We start from the raw sequence: 20,908 nt of genomic DNA on the forward strand, positions 1-20,908 counted from the left end.
GAATGGTTTTCTGTGTGTGTGTGTGTGTGTGTGTGTGTGCGCGCGCGCGCGTGTGTGTGTGCGTGTGCGTGTGCGTGTGTGTGTGTGTGTGTGTGTGTGTGTGTGTGTGTGTGTGTGTGTGTGTGTGTGTGTGTGGATGTTCTTGTTTTTCTTGAGTTCCATTTAACCTTGATTTTTGACCAAATGTAGCAGTCAGCCTACACTGCCAACTGTATGAAGTAACTGTGAGAGATGCGTGCCACACGTGGCATTTCCAAATGTGATGAGATTTTGGATCATGTAAATATACAACTACTGATGTGTATCAATAAGGATTTTTTTTTTATTTTAGCATCTGGGTAAGGCGGTATGGAAATTGTAGTGAATGCACACTTCATATACAAGATGTGGGAGTGAGACAATCTTCAACACGAATAAAAGCTTTATAAAGTACTAAAACTCAAGCGGGAAGTTACTTTTTGACTTCAACTATTGACTTTCTTTCTCCTCTTGATTATCCACTTCGCCCAAAGTCAGGAAATACGGGAGAACCTAAAATGCCCTCAGATTTCCCTATGATTGCTTTCAACAAAAATAATGTTCCATCCTCTTAACATTGCTTATTTGTCGAACCCTTGAGCTCCAATTAATCAGAAAACTTTTTGCGCCTGTGACATGTCACTATCATGCTTGCTTGGATGCGACTTTTACCCTTGTGATTAGATGGCTAGAGATTGCACGTGTCTCGAGGTTGATTAGCTAGCATGATTGGTAATAATGTAAATATAGATTTTTCAAAACAAAATCCCAAATGTGGAACTGTTGCGGCTTGGAATTGAAGCGGATTTATGTGGGACAGGAGACGTGAGATGGTCTCTTTTCGTCAGTGGATGCGACAGCTTCGTGTTTGCTTTCAACATTAAACTTGAGGCAGACGTGCATATTTCATCGTGATGTCCCTGATCCATGGGTGATAAGGACGCTTTGATCCTCTCCTCTTTCATCTAGAATTTCTTCATACAACAAAGAGGGTGCAGAAAGTTCTTAAGATTGAATGAATGTCTGTGTCTTGTGTTGTCACATTATTTATTTTGTTTTTTGTTGTTTTGTCTTGAAAATGGCGCCGTTTGAGTGGCTTCCTTTACAGCAGCTCCTGTATTTTTTCTACTTCTTTCCCTTCTTTCCTTCATCACTTTGCTGCTGTGAAATGTAAATTTCTCCACCGCGAAAATAATAAAGGATAATCCATTCCAATCCAAATGATTCTCTACACTCTATAGACAATGTCCTTAATAAATGCTTACTGCCGCAGTTTATGCAAGGTTAACAGCATCCTTTCGAATAATGCACAGGGTTGTTATACAGGAGATCATTAAAAACAAACTTGTATCTTCAGAGCATTTCAAAGGAACACAATTTGAACAGTTCCGAGTACCGTATTGTCCAGTGCATAAGGTGCACCGGACTATAAGGTGTACCTTCAATGAATGAAAAAAAGTTTTCCAAATATATAAATACACTGTATATAATTGGTTTTCCAAATACAGTCAGACCTCAACTTATGAACTTAATTGGTTCCCAGACAGAGTGTGTAAGGCGAAAAGTGTGTATCTAAAAAAAAAAATCCCATAGGAAACCATTAAAATGGGAATAATCCGTTCCCGGGTTTCCATAAAAAATACTTTTCAACTAAATAAGCCTTAAAACTACACACGGCATACCTTATTCTATGTATAATAAATGTGATATTGTATTGTAATGAAAGAAATACACTGCATTGTATCATAAAGTCACTTTATTTACATTTGTGATGGTCATTTATGGCTTGATGGAATGGCGTTGGAGGTCGAAGGTCAAAGGGAATTGCTGTTTGGAAAGAGAGACGCATTACATGCCGACTGTAATTAAAGAAATAAACTGTGCTGTAAAATAAAGTTTTATTTACCTTTTTGATGGTCGCTGATGGCTTATAGAAGGAGAGTCACCTTCCATAAGGACAGTTGGTAATTTAACCTCTGGTGCTGTTTGGTCGTGTGCTTCCGCCGAAGATCACTCCGCCAGGCGTGGTGGGTGTGTATTATGAAAATTAATTTTCATAAATTTGACGTTTGTAAGACAAAAAGTTTGTAAGTTGAGGTCTCACTGTATAAGGTACACCACATTATAAGGCTTCTAGAGTTACGCATTACTTCTTCCGCATGGGGCCACTCAGTGGCTGCTGACAGTAGTTGCGAGACCTGTTGTGGCTTAGTAGTACTTCACATATAAAGCGCACCGGCGTATAAGGCGCAGGGTCATCTTTTGAAGAAAATCAAGACTTTTGGGTGCACCTTATACACCGAAAAATATGGCATATTTATAACACATTACTCACAATTTGTAATCCACGTTTATTGTAACACACACATTAATAAGTGTGGAGTGCCCTCACCATATGCAACAGAGGCATGAAAAGATGATTTGTACATTGGTGCCTTGCGATGTGAATGTTTCAGGATACACCTCATTGTGCCATTTTATTTCTTTGCCTTTTGCATTCAAACTTAATTCAAATATTTATTGATACAATGTCGAAATAAGTTCAGTGTTTCATTTCGCGTTTACATGACATTGTTGCATGAAATATAAAGTCTTGTTTTCATTAATTATAATCTGATAAGTGATTTACTAATTGATGTTTCTGGTACACTTTTTTTTGGTAGAACTTTGTGAAGTTGTCAAAGAATGCTTAAAAGACAACAAGTCAACGTTTAGTTTGTTCACTGTCACTGGAGTAGATAAATAACATTTTATATGAATTCAGAGTTAAACAATGTGCACTTTGAGGTCTTTCTGTAACTCTTCCAGTGTTTCTGTTGCAACCTGCCAATGCCACCACGTGAAAATAAGAGCTCAGCCATTTCCCATTGAGAATATCGTTATTGAATTCCATCATTTTAAGTTCATCCCGGAATTTCACCTGCAACTTTTTGTGAGTAGTTACCACAGCCACTGATGTCGCTTTCTGGTTGAGGCACGACAACACCACAGGCTGTCACTGTCCCTTGTTTGAGTTCCTCGGCCACATTTTTCATGTCTTCCCCCTTCTCCAGGTTGACATTTGCCACCCCGAGCCGGTACAACGCATCGCGGATGACGACCTCTCCGGGTTGGCACACCTTGGCCACTCGGCTGATTTGCTCATTCACAATGTCTCGACTTGAGAGGAAATCCAGCAGGCGATTGTAGAGATAGTAATGCGCCGGGTTGTTGAAAAGCACGCGTTGTGTCCTTGTCGGGTTGAGTGAACTCTGATCACCTTGTTTTTCACTTTCCTCCTTGGCGATTTGAGTCACCGTGCAAACAAGGTGCTGTAGATCTTTGCACAAGTTCATTGAGTGGTGTTCCAAAACAGCAGGCTTGTGACTTGCAGGAGGATGCACCAACCAACAAGAGGATGACTTTGTGTGGGGGTGAACGTGCTGGTTGTCCCCCAACATAGAAAGATCGGCATTGTATGGCTTCTCCTGCAGTTCAGCACATGACACGAACTGAGGAGCAAACAGCAGAAAGTTGTTTAAGACATCAAGCTGAAAGGGCAACCGATGTCACTTTTTTGTTTTTTAACTGACATTAGAAAAACGTTTTATAGCATCTAAAATACCCAAAACACGCAGTATGATATTTTTAGTCAAATGCAAAACACCAATGAAAATGACTTAAAGTGTCCAAAATCTGCAAAAAATTGAGCTGCGAATTGGGCATTTTCAGAAAGTCCCGCCCTCAGTTCGTGACATCACGCCAAGACGTCTTGCATTGCTGGAGAATAAAAACAATGGCTTCAGATTCGGATAATATGGTTTCTTGTTACACATCCAGTTATGAATATGATTTAAATAGTTCTGAAGAGTAAAGCATACATGTTTGCAATCGATTAAAGAATTATTCCGTGTCATTTTGAGGCAAACGGGTCGGGGGGGGGAATGTCTCACCCAAAAAGAGGCAAGAAAATGGCCATGGAGCTGTGAGGAATGAATCAGCCCGTTTCCACAGGCTGATACATTGGGAGCTTGGACTCCCTCTGCTGGCGGCTTTTGGATGTAACACAAGGGTTTCAAAAAAAACAGTACAGCAAAATACATTGACGTGATGGAAAGATGCTACAATGCGTCTTTTTCACGGTCAGGAGGCGGTCCTTTTCTGACGTCACGTGAGGACTCGTCACCAACTCAAAAACAAGACTTCCTGAATGTTCAGCGCGAGTCTTAAAACGTAAAATATAGCTATATGTGGTGGAATCTTATTAAAATACGCCCAGTAGAAGTCATTTGAAGCCATTTTACACATTATGGACACAACTTGTCCGGAGACGTCGGTTGTCCTTTAATAGACAGCTTCAAGTGGTTCTGTAACTGTGGCAAATTTTGAAGGAAAACACTGAAACCCTAACTCTAAGACTAACCCCTTACCCCAAACCCCTAACCCCTAACCCGAACCCCCAAACCCTTACCCCTGACCATAACCCTAACCCCTAAACCTAATCCCTAACTCTAACCCTCTAATGCTAATCCTCACCCATAACCCCCTAAACCTAACCCCTTAACCCTAACCCTACCCCCCTAACCCCAACCACTAACTCTAACCCCCTAAGCGCATATATATATATATATATATATATATATATATATATATATATATATATATATATATATATAAGCGGCTGGATAGCTCAGTTGATAATGCATCGGTTTGGCATATGGGAGACGAGGGTTCGAATCCCACTTGTGGCAGAGAAAATGAGCACAATGACATCATCCAGTGTGGGTCCTTGGGCAAGACCCTTCACGCTAATGCCTACCTCATACAATGATGAGAGACAATAAATGGAATGACATGCCGGCTCAGACGTCGCCCGGCCAAACAAGGTCTGCGTCAGGTGCTGGGGAACCAGAGCACCCTGATGAAAAATGGGCTACTGGAACAAAGCGGAGATGGACGAGATGCGATAACATGGCTCTGTTGGAATGCTACTACTCAAGCAACCCTAGTCAGAGGGGTTACATGCGGAGAATGGGGGCTGAATGGTTACTTCGAAACCCACAGTCACGGTTGACCACGAAACAACTAGTAGCTCAGTGTTCCAATATCCACAAACGGCAATTGCTATCACAACTTGAGATTGATGAGGTACAACACAAATTCCGAGGTGAACGGCCCCAGGCTGCCACATCACAGGAAGAGGTTCAACCAGAGATTGGGAGGCAAGCCCCAATGAATAATGAGATTGGGAAGCCAGCCCCAATAAATGAAATGCTGAGCGAGGCAGCAAATGACCTGAGAGATAAGATCATGGCAAGAATGAAAACTGGGCAACGAAGGCACCGATTACAACGGCTATGTGAAGTACCACCTGAAAGTCTCATGGAAACTGTGAATGCAGCACTGAGAACGATCCCGACCGGAACGATCACGGAAACCAATGAGCTGATATACACCTCAGCATCAGTGATCCTAGACATGCTTGGCTACAAGAGCAACCATGAGAGCCACGAGATTCATTACCCACCATGGAAAAGACGGTTGGAGGCCAAGATCAAGGCGGCTCGGAAAGATGTGAGTCAATTGACGGAGACCCAGAGAGGTGTGAATAAAAGGCCAATACCCAAGAGGTACATGCAGATAACCATACCTGAAGCACTCGAAACTGCCAAACAAAGGCTCCAGGCCTTGGCCAGTCGCCTAAAGAGGTACACGAAAGAGAATGAGGCCAGAAGAATAAACAGGCTGTTCGCAACACAACCTGCGAAAGTGTACGCTCAGTGGCAGGGTTCTAACAGCAGAGCAGACCGTCCAAGGCTGGAAACTGAAAGATACTGGAAAGGCATATGGGAGAAGGAGGTCGTACATAACAGCAGTGCACAATGGCTGGTGACTCTGAAAGAGGAGCACAGCAACCTCCCTGAACAGAACCCAGTTACCATCACAGCGGCAGATATACAAGGAAGAGTCTCAGGTATGGAAAACTGGACGGCACCAGGCCCAGATATGGTCCACACCTACTGGCTAAAGAAACTCACAGCTCTCCACGAGCGCCTAGCAGCACAAATGAACCAGCTGCTGATGGATGGGACTCACCCAGGATGGCTAACCAAAGGGCGAACAATCCTGATCATGAAGGATTCCTCAAAGGGTGCAGTTCCTTCCAACTATCGGCCAATAACCTGTCTCTCCACAACATGGAAGCTCATGTCAGGCATCATTGCGGCTAAGATAAGTGGACACATGGATCAATACATGAGCAAAGCACAGAAAGGCATTAGTAGAGATACTAGAGGTGCCAAACATCAGCTGCTGGTTGACAGAACAGTCGCTCAAGACTGCAGGTCCCGACATACCAACCTGTGCACAGCCTGGATTGATTACAAGAAAGCATATGACTCGATGCCACACACATGGATCAATGAATGCTTGGAGTTGTATAAGGTCAACAGGACCCTGAGAGCCTTCGTTGCAAACTCGATGAGGATGTGGAAAACCACACTTGAAGCCAATGGCAAGCCACTAACGCAAGTGTCCATCAAATGTGGCATATACCAAGGTGATGCACTCTCCCCACTGCTGTTCTGCATAGGACTGAACCCCCTCAGCCAGATAATCGCCAAGACAGGCTATGGATACCGCCTCAGAAATGGAGCTACGATCAGTCACCTCCTCTACATGGATGACATCAAGCTGTATGCTAAGAGCGAAAGGGACATAGACTCCCTGATCCACACAACCAGGATCTACAGCAGTGATATCGGAATGTCATTCGGGCTGGAGAAATGTAGTCGGATGGTGACTAAGAGGGGCAAGGTAGTTCACACTGAAGGGGTCTCACTCCCTGAAGGAACAATAGCAGACATTGAAAACAGCTACAAGTACCTCGGTATACCACAGGCCAATGGCAACCTCGAATTAGCAACAAGGAAAGCGGCTACAACCAAATACCTCCAGCGGGTGAGGCAAGTCCTCAGAAGCCAGCTCAATGGCAAGAACAAGACCCGGGCAATAAACAGCTATGCCCTGCCAGTGATCAGATACCCTGCAGGAATAATAAGGTGGCCAAAGGAAGAGATTCAGACCACAGATGTTAAGACCCGAAAACTCCTCACCATGCACGGAGGGTTCCATCCCAAGTCCAGCACCCTGAGACTGTACACAAGCCGTAAGGAAGGAGGCCGGGGACTAGTGAGTGTGAGAGCCACTGTCCAGGATGAAACATCCAAGCTCCATGAATACATCAAAGAGAAGGCTCCAACGGATGATGTACTCAGAGAATGTCTCAGTCAATGGGGAACAGAGGATGAGGTGCTGGAAGAGGGACAATCATGGGAGGAAAAGCCCCTACACGGGATGTACCACCGAACCATAGCAGAAGTGGCTGATCTCAAGAAGTCCTATCAGTGGCTAGAGAGGGCTGGCCTAAAGGACAGCACAGAGGCACTCATCCTGGCTGCCCAAGAACAGGCCCTGAACACCAGAGCCATAGAGGCAAGGATATACCACACCAGACAAGACCCAAGGTGTAGGTTGTGCAAAGAGGCACCTGAGACAATCCAACACGTAACTGCAGGGTGTAAGATGCTGGCAGGGAAAGCCTACATGGAGCGCCATAACCAGGTGGCTGGCATAGTCTACCGAAACATCTGTGCGGAGTATGGACTGGAAACCCCAAGGTCAAAATGGGAAACACCTCCCAAGGTGGTGGAGAATGACCGAGCAAAAATCCTGTGGGACTTCCAGATACAGACTGACAAGATGGTAATGGCCAACCAACCAGATATCGTGGTCATAGATAAAGGGGAAAGGAAAGCCGTTGTCGTGGATGTAGCGGTCCCGAGTGATGGGAACATCAGAAAGAAGGAACATGAGAAAATCGAGAAATACCAAGGGCTCAGAGAGGAGCTGGAGAGAGCCTGGAAGGTAAAGGTGACAGTCGTGCCTGTGGTGGTCGGAGCACTTGGGGCAGTGACCCCCAAACTCGACGAGTGGTTGCAACAGATCCCGGGAACAACATCGGATATCTCGGTCCAGAAAAGCGCAGTGCTGGGAACAGCACGGATACTGCGCAGAACCCTCAAGCTTCCTGGCCTCTGGTAGAGGACCCGAGCTGAAATGGGGACAGACACCACCCATGGTGGGTGAGACGAGGATTTTTTTTTTTTTTATATATATAGTTTAAATACTTTTAAATACATCTAGTTTGAAAGAGTTGTTGAACAGCACCCTACTATTCTATAGTGCTTCAAATTTACAGGGAGAGGCATGTTTATTTTCACTCTAAATATACCTATATTAATCTATGTCCCTTTTAAGTCTATTCCAGAGACTTACTCATGATTTTCACCCACCTCTGGCTTATCAAAAGGCTCGGAAAAGCAACCTTGATTCCTGCCCCACATCCCGGCAGCCATTTCTGGGTACTGCATGTCTGTACAAAGAGCCACTTGTCGAGCGCAGTCACTAACGTAGACTGGGGGCCAGTACCGGGAGGACACCAGCAGATCCACGTGGTCCCGTGCCGTCTCTCCTCTCACCAAGTACTTTGAACCGCACACGACCTGGAAAAATGTGATTGACCTTGACTTAGAGAATCGCTGACTGCTTTGCGAGTAAAGGTGTCCACACGCACCCAACAGACCGCCATTCACTTTTACCTGATGTGGGCAAACCTTGGTGAGTTTGCCGGCAGTGAGGTGTTTAGGTGGCTGGGGGCCTGTAGGGAGGCCGCTATGAACAAGCTTGCACATGGAGTTCAGAGAACTCAGCAGGTCCTCCTAATAGGGGGGAGAGAAGGGAGCATTTCACAATATCTTACTCACAAAACAGTATTACGTACGTCAAAAGGTGATTCATAGATTGCACATACAATATACTTTTTAATATACTGTACATAAACTACTCACAAAACAACACACACAAAAAATGATATGTTCAGGATCAACATAAAATGCCCTCACATTTATAGGTGAACTTAATTTGGCTGATTTTAGCTTTTGAATGCACAAATCTTTAGTGTTTGGGGACTTTTTTTGCAGGTTGAATCTTCTTCATTTTAGGTCAACTCAGTTCGTTTTCACTGCTGCACATTTGCCAACTGATTCTCAAACTCACACGTCTATTTGGTGACATACAGAGCAACACCATGGTCATGGTAGCAAAGTTCAAATGTTCATTTTGAAATGATGAAGATGATGATTGTTATTATTATCCCTACCATATGTCAGAGTGTGAATAATTATGAATAAGGCACGATTCAAGATGCTTGAGGGGGTATTCACGTATGTTCACTCTGAGACAACCATGAATGACTCGTTTGCTTTTTGTTCCCTCAAGGAGCCATAAATACAGTTACAACAAAGTCATATTATAAAAACACACAAGTAACAACGGTTAGTGGACAACAAATCATAGACACCACTGAATTTTGTATAATTAATGTTTTGAAATATTCGACTTTCAAGCATTGATGCGCACACACACACACATGCACGCACATATACACACACACGCACACACGCGCACACACACAGCATGTTTTGAAGAGGAAGTACGTAATCCCAACGTAACTACAGCATTCCCCCTAGATTGCAGGTCACCTACCACCGCGTTGTTGCATCCAATCGATCAATGTCCCTCCAGATTTCAAATGTCACAGACCAGGCTATAAATCCCCACCTCTTTCAGACACATTTTGAACACACAATACTACATGCACAGTAACCTGGCACCTTTACTTTCTAGTGCTTAAAATTGAGTTTTTCAGGTTAAAAGATGTCGCTTTGTTATTTTTGTACTTTGTGTTACTAGTCAAAAATGTGAATAACAGCCAAACGTCAGCTGCTTGATCAAAAGAAAAAAAAAAGAGAGACAGCCATCAATGTAATTTCAATGTTCATTACAATTGTTGAAGGGGAGAGTCGAACACACAAACACAAAATGGAAACAGCAAGTGTAAAACAATAAACTAACTATGTGGTAAATGATTGAAACAACTAGGAAATTACCCTTTATACAATGAATAAAACATCTTCATTTAGAATTTTATTATTTACATTCTCTTTTGTTTATGTCTCTCCATATAGCTAATATCTATATCAATATATCTGCCCAGCAAAAACATAGTTTATGTGTGTGTGTGTATGTATGAATGAATGTAAATTAATTAATTCATCAACCAATCAATCAATGACAACTTATTCAGTCATTCCCAAGACTTTTCAGACTGCACTCATACTGAACCCCAGGTATTTACTTTCTTTTTCAAATGTTGAGGTAAAAAAAAAAAAACTTTGAAATGGCTGGCACCAATTTCAAGGAACAAAACGGTGCAGCAAAAAGCATTTAAAGGACAACCGACGCCTTCGGACAAATTGTGTCCATAATTTGTAAAATCACTTCAAATGACTTCTACTGAGCATATTTTAGAATGATTCCACCGCATATAACTATATGATAATACATTATAAGACTCGCGCTGAATATTCAGGAAGTCTTGTTTTCGAGTCGGTGATGATTCCTGACGTGACGTCACGTCAGGAACGCCCCTGACCGAGAAAGCGACATACAATGCATTTTGGGTACTTTATTCTGGTCTAAAAACTTCGTGTTGATGCCGAAATTAGAATGAAAACACATAAATAACGCGATGGTGAATCTTTGTGTGTTGCACCAAGACTACTATTTGATACTAGTTGACACAAATTCCCAGCAGACAAATCAACCCATTTCCAATAGAGCTTGGGCTCCATCTTGTGCATTTTCTGGGACGCTACATTGGAGTCCAGACTCCTCAAAATGAGACGGAAGGACTTCTTTAATCAATTGAAAACATTTATGCTTTCCTTTTCAGAACTATTTGAATCATATTCATCACTGGATGAGTAACAAGAAAGCACCTTCTCCGAATCTGAAGCCATTGTTTTCATTCTAGAGCAAGGCAAGACGTCCTGGCGTGAAATCACGAACAAGGGGGCGGGACCTTCTGAAACTCACCATTTCCAAGGTTTTTGAAGTAGTTTTGGCACTTTAAGTCATTTTTATTGGTGTTTTGCATTTGACTAAAAATATCATACTTCGTGTTTTGGGTATTTTAGATGATATAAAACGTTTTTCTGATGTCAGTTAGGAAACAAAAAAAATGGTGTTGGTTGTCCTTTAAATAACCATTCAAAGTGAATTAGGAAGAGGACATGGATGTATTTCTGATCCACTTTAGATTTGCCTGTTTGCTTCAAGAACTGAGGTCAAAGGTATATTTAATTGAATGAGCGTTACACACTTTCTATATTATAAATATGTAGCTTTAAAACACACCCACCTTACTGGAGCTTGGAGTGATAGTCGCCCCACAGCGTTCCAAAATACTTCTCAGTTCATCTTCACTGTAGTCTTTAACTTTATCCAGCGTCAAGTCACCATTGTGAATGAGTCGGACCAAAACCGACGGCTCTCCTGAGACAAGTATTGATGAGTACATAATTTATTATCCATTTTGTGCAAATTTGAGCAGAGGCAGAGGAATATGAAGACAAAGGTATGCTCAGTTGTGGTGTATGTTCATGGCCAAGAAGTCTTTCTCATACAAATACAGTAAATTAAGTGTGACTTTGGTACATCCTGAATGATGTACTGAGAGAAATGTAGAGCACACTATGCATAAAAGGTGCTGAATAAGATTTGAGCGATTCCCTGAAATACAGCAGCAGATGAAAGTTGAAGTGTACCTGGGAGCTGTGGTGTTGGTGACAAGACCTTGTCCTTCTCGGTGCTGATAACAGAACCGCCTCTCATCAACGGGGGGATGAAGGGTGCAATAATTGAAGCATCCACTCGAGTGATGGGAATGTCCATAGGGAACACAGCCTGCTCAATTGCCTCAGTTTCCATGGTCAGCCAGAAGTCATCCATGTGCACTTCATCTGACACTGAAGACTCAGGCCAGATGAACTACAGAGAGAGGATTAAAGCAGCATGTAATGGTTCCAGAAATATTGTTTCTTCACTGTTTTATATATATATATATATATATGTGTGTGTGTGTGTGTGTGTGTGTGTGTGTGTGTGTGTGTGTGTGTGTGTGTGTGTGTGTGTGTGTGTGTGTGTTCTCGTTTATAGGTGGTTATGGGGACAAAAACCTGTTTACACAGTCACGTCCTGGGGACCATTTGACGTATGGGGACAAAAAAACCTGGTCCCCATAAAGAAAACACAAAAAAACATTTCAGAATGGGTGGTCCCCAGAAGTGGTAAAAAACGTGTGTGTGTGTGTGTGTGTGTGTGTGTGTGTGTGTGTGTGTGTGTGTGTGTGTGTGTGTGTGTGTGTGTGTGTGTGTGTGTGTGTGTGGGGTGGGGTGTTACCTCCACATTCTTGAGCTCCAGACAATTGTTTGTCTGTCGCCTGGCAATCTCTAAAATCGGAGCGACACCACAAACGCCGCAGATCATATCGTTGTAGTCTCGCAATGTAAGGCTCTCAAAGGCCCAATAGCCAATGAGAAGAAAATCTTGAATTTGGGACATCTCTTCTGGACTCAGCGAATGGACTGATGCAAACACAGAGACACTGTTAAATTTAAATATTCTGCACAAGCTACCACGTTGTGACACCGTTACATGTTACCGGGGTGGTTGGGGACATGGTCGAATAATGTCTTGACAGCCTGGGAGGGCGGGTGGCCAAGCTTGATTTTGCCTCTGATCTTCAGCAATAGATCGATACTAACCAGTAGTCTGTTTCCAATATTGAATAACCCTGTTCGAGAAAACAACACATTCAAAATAAAAGATTGGAATCATACCACATGATATCACTTTTGAGACGTTTTAAAGAAATGGTGCTGTATGACACATAAAGTAGGTTCAGTAAGACACTTTACATCTATAATGTTGGAAGTCAATAAATAACAATACAAAAAGCATCTTATCCACAACTCCTATTTAAAGGCAGCTGACAACAAGTTACCACTGTCATGTTCTACTCACAATATTGAGGGGAGAAATGCAATTAGATCATTTTCCCAAAATTGTTCAAACATCCTACTGCATTTTCTGCATTAATAAGATATATGTGCACATTGTGGAATTGTGGTATCCATCAGGGCCACAATCCTTTTTATACAGTAATTTATACCAGCGGGTTATTGGGATTTTTATGTCTTGGGCTCATGTTGCCCAGGGGCCAGATCAATAAGGCTGACCGGTGATGGGACCTTAACATCCAACAAGAATTATGTAAAACATATGTGCTTGCAGAGATTTGTAGAAGTTCTAATTATTGTGGAAAGAAATAGTGTTGACATGATCACTACCTATACAATACTTAGACAGAACATACAGACTAAATACGTATGTAAGTGAATCTTTTATGTTTTAGGTTTATATTGGTATGAGCAAATTTGTATATTGAAGTATACCAAAGGGAATTCAAAGTAACCAAGTTACAATAGTTGGGGAATTTGGGCACTTGGGTTACATTAAGTGACTACATTCATGAATAGGTAAAGAGCAACCATATTGGAATACGCTTTTAAAGTAATCCTCCATGAATGCATGCAGGATGTGTACTGATGGTACTTGGTACAACTTTTGTGTGAAGGAAAAACAATGACTGTACATTTTGTACCAGACTTGTTTTTTTTAACTTTTTTGTTCATCTTCATCGATTACCCTTCTTCTGTGTGTTGAGAGATATTTGGCAACCTACTTATATTGTATATGCACGGCATAGTCCAATACTTTATTAACCCCCCCCCCCACTCTCCCCTGCCAAGAAAGCAGCAGTCAAGTGAAGTGTGGTGGGGGGGGAATTTACCTGGATGAAGGTCAGTGAAGCTGTGCAGAGCCAGACACTTGGCACTGAGACACACTTTGAGCTGCAGAGAAGCCGCCTGGATCAGTGTCTCGGTAATCAGCCAGCAGTCCTCCTGTCCTGCGATGGTGCTTTGTGAAGGCAAAGAATTCATGTTGTTCAGGAAGCAGATGCTCACAGTCCAAGATAATAGAGATGCATAGTCATAAAAACAGATGTCAAATTTTGGACGTGCTCTTAAAGGACAACCGACATGAGTTTTTTGTTTCCTAACTGACATCAGAAAAACGTCTTATAGCAACTAAAATACCCAAAACACGCAGTATGATATTTTTATTCAAATGCAAAACACCAATAAAAATGACTTAAAGTGTCCAAAATCTGCAGAAAAATTGAGTTGCGAATTGGGCATTTTCAGAAAGTCCCGCCCACCGGTTTGTGACGTCACGCCAAGACGTCTTGCATTGCTGGAGAATCAAAACAATGGCTTCAGATTCTGAGAATATGCTTTCTTATTACACATCCAGTTATGAATATGATTCAAATAGTTCTGAAGAGGAAGCATACATGTTTGCAATTGATTAAATAATTTATTCCGTGCCATTTTGAGGCAACATTGGGGGGAAATGTATCACCCAAAAAGAGGCAGAAAATGGCATCCAAGCTCCTCTGAGGTATTAATCAGCCCATTTCAACAGGCTGATTAATTCCTTCAATGGAGCTTGGTCTCCCTCTGCTGACGGCTTTTTGGTGCAACACGAGGTTTTCAGACCAAACAAGTACAGCAAAATACATTGACGTGATGGAAGGACTACTACAATATGTCTTTTTTTCAGTCAGGGGCGTTCCTTCAGTGACGTCACGTACGGACTTGTCACCAACTCACAAACAAGACTTCCTGAATATTCAGCGCGAGTCTTAAAACGTAAAATATAGCTATATGCGGTGGAATCTTTGTAAAACACACTCAGTAGAAGTCATTTGAAGCCATTTTACAAATTATGAACACAACTTGTCCGGAGACATCGGTTGTCCTTTAAATATGTCCACATTGTTGTTCTTGATTTCTCACCTCTGATCTCCTTTGTAAAGCGGCTTTTTACACAGGCCACATTGGGTGGCTGATGATTCATAGAATTGAGGCCACCCAGACTCCACCAGGGTCTCAGTTTCAATTGTCCCATTGTCATTTTGCTCCCCCGGTTGGACCAAAACAATTTGAAGACTGTTGAGATCCTGGATAACGTCAAGTGTTTTCTGGAGCTCAGCCTCACTCTCCGGAATCTGCAGGGAATGACGAATCAGCTGCAGGGTGGATTGCCGTTGGATGTCTTTCTCAACAGGGCTTAAGGACTGGTATGGATCGACCAATCGATTCAACCTCTAAAATAGACAGACATTCACAAAGAGAGAAGATATTAGAGGCAAAAAAGACAACATTGTTTTTTTCTTCTGCTAATCATCCCGCATATCAAATAAGGTCAAAATTTACAACCAACAGCATATTGATTAGCTCATTCACTGCCAGACGATGTGCAAAAATATGTCCACTCCAGTGCCAGGGTTTTTGTCATTTTCATTCAAATTGTAGAACCCACAGAATATTGAGTTTTAGGACTGCATGAACATTCAATGCAGCGTAAGAAACCTTAGACTCTCTACTTTGCTGCTGTGAAATGTAAATTTCTCCACTGTGAGACTAATAAAGCTGAAGCTGTAACAAAGCACTAACATGGAAAAAAGGGAAATACTGTCCCATCGTGGAAGGGGAAAAAACATTGCCAGATGTCTGGCTAGTGCTTTATCGGCACCACTGCAAGAAAAACCAAAATCCGAACATTTTTCATCAGGAAAAAAAAAGAGTTAATTCCTAAATTATATGGCTCTGAAATGGGGTTATCTGGGCTTGAAATGGGGGCAGCTGTACAAAACACAAATACTGCCCCCTCGTGGGAGGGAAAAACATTGCCAGAGGTCTGACCAGCGCTTTTTCACCACCCCACAAGGAAAATCAAAACCCAAACAAATTCGGGAATGGCGCTCCACGTCATGCCTTTCAATCCCTAAAAAAAATCGGGAATGGCAGTGAATGAGCTAACCTGAATAGGCAAAGATGGGGAGAGTTGAAGATATCATTGAGTTTTACTTCTGTGAAAAGCAAACATGCTATCCACAGTCCACCTTCAAATATATTTTTAAAAATAATTATATTTGAATACAAAATGCGTCCACCCAGTGTGTTTAAAAACAATTTGTGAACATTTAGCAAAGAAAAAAAAACATTTGTAACCTGTAAGCTACATGCCAGAACAAGGACTGGTCCTTGAGTCACTACAACACAGTCATTTAGCCCAACAACATGAAGTATATATTATGGTTATTAATGACGTATTTAAAAAAAGGTAAAACAAAAAGCCAAACACAGGCCAAAAGAGAAAAAAAAATCAGGGCAAAAAAACAAAACAAGCCAGTCTTCTCCATCTACACACCAATTACAAAGATTTGTCTGAACCATGTCAGGGTTTTTTTCCAGAAAGTACCTAAGAATACTTTCTTTTGTGTAATATGAACTTCAATACTAGTCTGCAATGTTTGAAATGTAAGAGTCAGCTTTCACCTCGGTTGCAGTCGTCTTCCCCTTGGGCAGGTCACAACCACATTTAGGGCACACTTTTGGTTTGTGTCTGTTCTTATACATGTAGTCACAAAACGTGTTCTTACAGCGACCGCGGCCTCTCAATGTTGACAGTCCCAGGTCCTCAAAAAAGAAATAGGTGAAATTTATGCAAAACAACAACAAAACATGACACAAGATGCTAACTTAAAATTATTTGTAAAGGTATACTTACAAAGTTGTTTACTGTCACATTATTGATAGGAACAACTGACACAATGGTTATGCTCTTATCAGACGGGGAAGAAACAGGCTGATTCATTGTGATAGGAGAATCCTATAAAAATAAAGACACATTGATTAAGAACTTTAATACATCCCTCGATGCATTTTAATTGGAGCTGTTTGTCCTTGTTAGGATCGTCAGTGAGCTGGAGTTTATCTCAGTATACTTTGTGTGATGGGTGAGGTAGACCAAAGAATGGTCACCAGTCCATCATAGAGTAGATAAATATTCGACAAATAATGAATTATTCACACTCACAGTCACACTCAAGGACAATTTTGAGTCTTCAACAAATCTAAAGTACGCGTTTTCGCAAGAAGGAAGCTATTGCAGTACCTGCAGAAAATCCATGCAAGCTAAGGGTCAACATGCAAACTCCACATAAGTAAGGCACATTTGACAAAATAACATTGATGTTAATGTCTACTGACCTGCTTGGATTGAACTTGCTGGCCCAGCTGTTTTAAGGTACCAGGTTTAAGACCGGCGAATCTGTCTGGTGACTCTGTGTTTAAAGAACAATAATATCATTTCACCACCGACACAAACAGTGTCTTTTATTTTTTTGCTAATGAAACATCCTGTTGTTGATATCAAATAATGACAGGAATTACATCATACGAAAGAGTGTCCATACAAACAAAAAAAAAACAGAACATGATGTACCAGTAGGTGGACTGTTGTTTCGTGTTGGAAATTTTGGAACGGTGATAACCTGGAACAAATCAGGACCTACGGAAAAAAAATATCAACATCAGTGTAAAAATAATCTTTACAGGCAATCAAAACATCAAACGTTGGTGGTTTCCCTTCACCTGGGCTAAAACAGGAAGGCAAGATGGGTCTCACGGGCCTCCTTTCAACATTGTACATCCTTTGCTTTTTGAGTGACATTTTTTTCATGTGGCTATTCAAAGATAGAGACACAGTAACATGTCTAATTAGACAAAAAAATATCAGGAGAAACTAAAACAAAACAGAATAGAGGGGGCCAGTTTGTACAGTGACACATGTAATGTGTGGCTGCAAGGACACGTACGTTTTCTCAGGTAACGAAATGCCGCCCTCTGCTGGATCAACACTTGGAGCTGGTTTTATCTTTCTCAAGCACCTTTGCTTTTCTTTTTTCTTTACACTGGATTTGGTTTTACAAACATCATCATTCCCCTCCTGCGTGATGTCCTGGCAGCTTGAAAAAGACTTGGCTTCAGACACCTCCGTGGCAATTGGTACATCTTTTTGCTGTTTTTTGTTTGCCTGATGTAGAGATGCAGTCACATATATGAAACAATGAAATGCAAAAATAACCGAACTAAATTAAAATACAGTGCACCTACACTATTTGCGGGTAATAGCCTATTACCCACAAATAGTGCGGTACAACAAGTACAAACATTTGACAGCCAAGTAAATGCATGAATTGCTTTGTAATAACCCCTTCAGGGACTGCAGTTACTACACTGTACTGTGTTTTCAGGTCACTGGGTGCATGAGGGGTCAATATCATGGAACTCACTCTGTTTACTCAGTAACAATGTATGTAAATGTAAGTAAATAACAATTGCATGATATTAGCATGATATAGTAATTTTTTATGTATTACTCACCGCAGGTATCCATTTGCCACCCAGGTGGGTTCCACAGTTCGGGCATTTTGTTGGCTTGTGGCGAGTGACATACACAAATGAACAATGAGGATTGGGACACCGTCCACGACCTCTTCTGGTGTATGTCTTTATATCCTAAAAAACAGTTTGACAGCATGCTATTTTACATGAAATTAACTCAGATTTAACACGTACCTGCGCTTTCAGGACATTCGTAAAGTCTGAGCAATTACCATCTTGTATGGTGGCACGTCAGTATTTTGCTCTTCGTTGGCTGTCACGGGGACCATCATTAAAGAGTTGATCCTTGTCAAAGACTTTGCCTCCAGCGGGTTCTAAAAGGTGAGCAACATTTCATGATTGCATTAAATAACTAAAACCTTATGTTGTCTGGAAACATGTTTATTGGATGTGAAGGCATCACCTGGTTGTGAATGATGGCAACCATCTGTGTCACTTCCCCTTGGGTTTGATGCAATGTGACCTCACTTTTTGCACCAGCAGAATCTCTAATCTCAAGTCCTTTCATTCCACCACAGTTTTCTAAACCATCGCCAGGGCTCTGTGACTGTGAAACATCTTTGGAAGTTGGAGACGTGGTTGTAATCGAGGAAATAGAGGCGGATGTGCTTCCTTGGATTGCAGTGCAATATGATGCTTCACCAATGTCTTTTCCAACATGACTCAGGGAACTCAGAGAAACATCTGGCTGGCTGGCAAAGCCACTCGTCTGATCCTGTTTTGACTCATGGGTGTGACTGGGAAAGGACACATTTCCATCATCTGAATGTTTGCGACAATCCCCTAGAGAACTTCCGGCTTGGAGATCATCGGTCATGACAAGGTAACTCGCTCTTGGCAGGATCTTACGGAAACCCGGTAGGTCTCTAGTTGGACTGACAGACAACTGTAATACATATCGTAAAAGAAAAAAAAACACAATCAGATGGAGCAAAGTCCTGTGTAAAAGCCAACTTTGGTCAACCAGTTAAACTTTGTACCCAAATCGTGTGTGTGATTTTTAGCCAGGGTATGACAGGAAATTTCTTTCCTTAGCACGATGCAAAATGCTCAATTATTACACCATCTCCATTTTATAGATTAAAACAGAAAATAGATGAGATGACATATTTTTTTTAAATTAAACAGGAAACATGAAAAAAATATGAACGTGTATGTAAATTGAAATACCACTTTGGCCCAATTAATTACTTGTGACACAGTGGCAAGTAGGAAAAAATGTGCAACAACTTTTACTCCGGTGTAAAGGTTTCTTCAGCCGTCATCTTCATGTAAATCAATATGTATTGTATTGTATTGTATTGTATTGTATTGTATTGTATTGTATTGTATATATGTTTGTCATTTACTGTATCAGTGCCATCCTTCTCTGAGTTGGCCTTCTCCAGATAGTAGCGTTTCTCTGCCACGCTGAGCCTTTTCCAGCTCTCGCTGATTCTCTTGTTGATCTCCGACTGTGGCTGATTGGGCCTCTCCTGTTGCATAATCTGATGAACATCGAAGTAGTAGAGCAGGTAGGCAGACCTGTATGGCATATCACACACAATTTGTACGTTGTACAACACACACACACACACACACACACACACACACACACACACACACACACACACACATTTTTTTTTATCAGAAGATAAATCCCAGTTTACGAGAGTGCACATATTTTGCTGTAAGCATTACCTTGGCTTCTTTGCTTTCACATCACCATCTTCCTGACTTTTGCGTTTTCGCTTCTTGGAGGAAAGTACTCCAAGCTGGTTATAGCCTCGATCCATCTCCCCTTTTCGTTTTATATCTTCTTTCAGCTTCACTACCTTCTCCCTCATGCCTTAGATCAACACTTGCACTTAAATAAGAGTTAAAAAAACACATATTCTGAAATGTATTCAAGTAAAAATTGCTTTGTAATCAGATTTTTATCTGGAACCAGTGAAGTAGTATGTATTATTTTGTGCTGTCGCTTAACTTGGACTCTAATCTGTTTGCTTGTTTGTTTTTATTCGGAGAAAATAAATAGAACATTTTTTAAATTGTGAACTCTCCGGTTGTGATGCTATAATCCTGAAACCAGGACACATATGTATCCAGTTAAAGGAAACACCAGACGAACAGCGAATATAACAGTTAAGCAAGCCGGACAGAGATCAACAGTGATGGGCTTTTCGAAAATGTTGACATCAGAGCTAGCAAGTGTACCAATGGGCGGGTTAATATGTTAAAAACACCAGCACGTGTAGTTTTTAAAACAGCGTTTAATGGCTTGCCTGTGTACTGCCAGCAATTCACAGCGTTGTCCAATGAAATGGCTTCTTGTTGAAGTCTTACCTCGGGTGGCTCTCGCGCTTCAATATGCTCTGAAAATTATATTGAATACATCCACGACGGACATTATAGAGCCGCTGGATAATAGCGCTACAGACTAAATATTTACATTCAAGCTAAAGTGCGTAATTTGCAACAGATATATATCTGCAAATTTCGTTTCGTTGTACACTGAGTGGCAAAACATGGCGTTTTTGCTAGATGGGTTCTACACCAATCGAAGGCGTTCATGTGGAAACATTGGCCAA

The 20,908-nt window shown here is 41.6% G+C and overlaps 1 protein-coding gene across 4 annotated transcripts; it reads right to left on the reverse strand.

Moving 5' to 3' along the window:
* Positions 1–6: 6 nt before the first annotated feature.
* Positions 7–20,842, reverse strand: hmgxb3 (HMG box domain containing 3). Of its 4 annotated transcripts, none has more exons than XM_089022796.1 (21): positions 20,664–20,842; positions 20,019–20,184; positions 19,688–19,862; positions 18,742–19,224; positions 18,551–18,652; positions 18,318–18,452; positions 17,750–17,967; positions 17,526–17,617; positions 17,377–17,442; positions 17,142–17,215; positions 16,660–16,761; positions 16,428–16,568; positions 14,883–15,193; positions 13,814–13,941; positions 12,623–12,754; positions 12,361–12,545; positions 11,727–11,949; positions 11,321–11,454; positions 8,658–8,777; positions 8,352–8,561; positions 7–3,509 (listed from the first exon to the last, which is right to left on the reverse strand). In XM_089022796.1, exons 2-21 carry the CDS (start codon positions 20,162–20,164, stop codon positions 2,922–2,924), a joined length of 3,765 nt encoding a protein of 1,254 aa, XP_088878922.1. In that variant the 5' UTR covers positions 20,165–20,184; positions 20,664–20,842; the 3' UTR covers positions 7–2,921. The 4 variants fall into 4 exon arrangements, with proteins under 4 accessions (XP_088878922.1, XP_088878931.1, XP_088878935.1 ...); XM_089022805.1 differs by having other exon boundaries at positions 20,603–20,842; XM_089022809.1 differs by lacking the exon at positions 20,019–20,184.
* Positions 20,843–20,908: the final 66 nt, after the last annotated feature.

This window comes from Hippocampus bargibanti, linkage group LG02, assembly GCF_051943395.1.
Source record: "Hippocampus bargibanti isolate YZ-2025 linkage group LG02, ASM5194339v1, whole genome shotgun sequence".
Lineage (NCBI taxonomy): Eukaryota > Metazoa > Chordata > Actinopteri > Syngnathiformes > Syngnathidae > Hippocampus > Hippocampus bargibanti.

What these genes read in the sequence shown, in the direction of transcription:
- hmgxb3 (XM_089022796.1), bottom strand. Translation starts at nt 20,164, where the DNA reads ATGAGGGAGAAGGTAGTGAAGCTGAAAGAAGATATAAAACGAAAAGGG. An exon ending in TTGCCATCATTCACAACCAG is followed by an intron (nt 18,653 to 18,741) that starts GTGATGCCTTCA and finishes CTCACCTTTTAG; the next exon opens with AACCCGCTGGAGGCAAAGTC. An exon ending in GTGGCAAATGGATACCTGCG is followed by an intron (nt 17,968 to 18,317) that starts GTGAGTAATACA and finishes TCTCTACATCAG; the next exon opens with GCAAACAAAAAACAGCAAAA.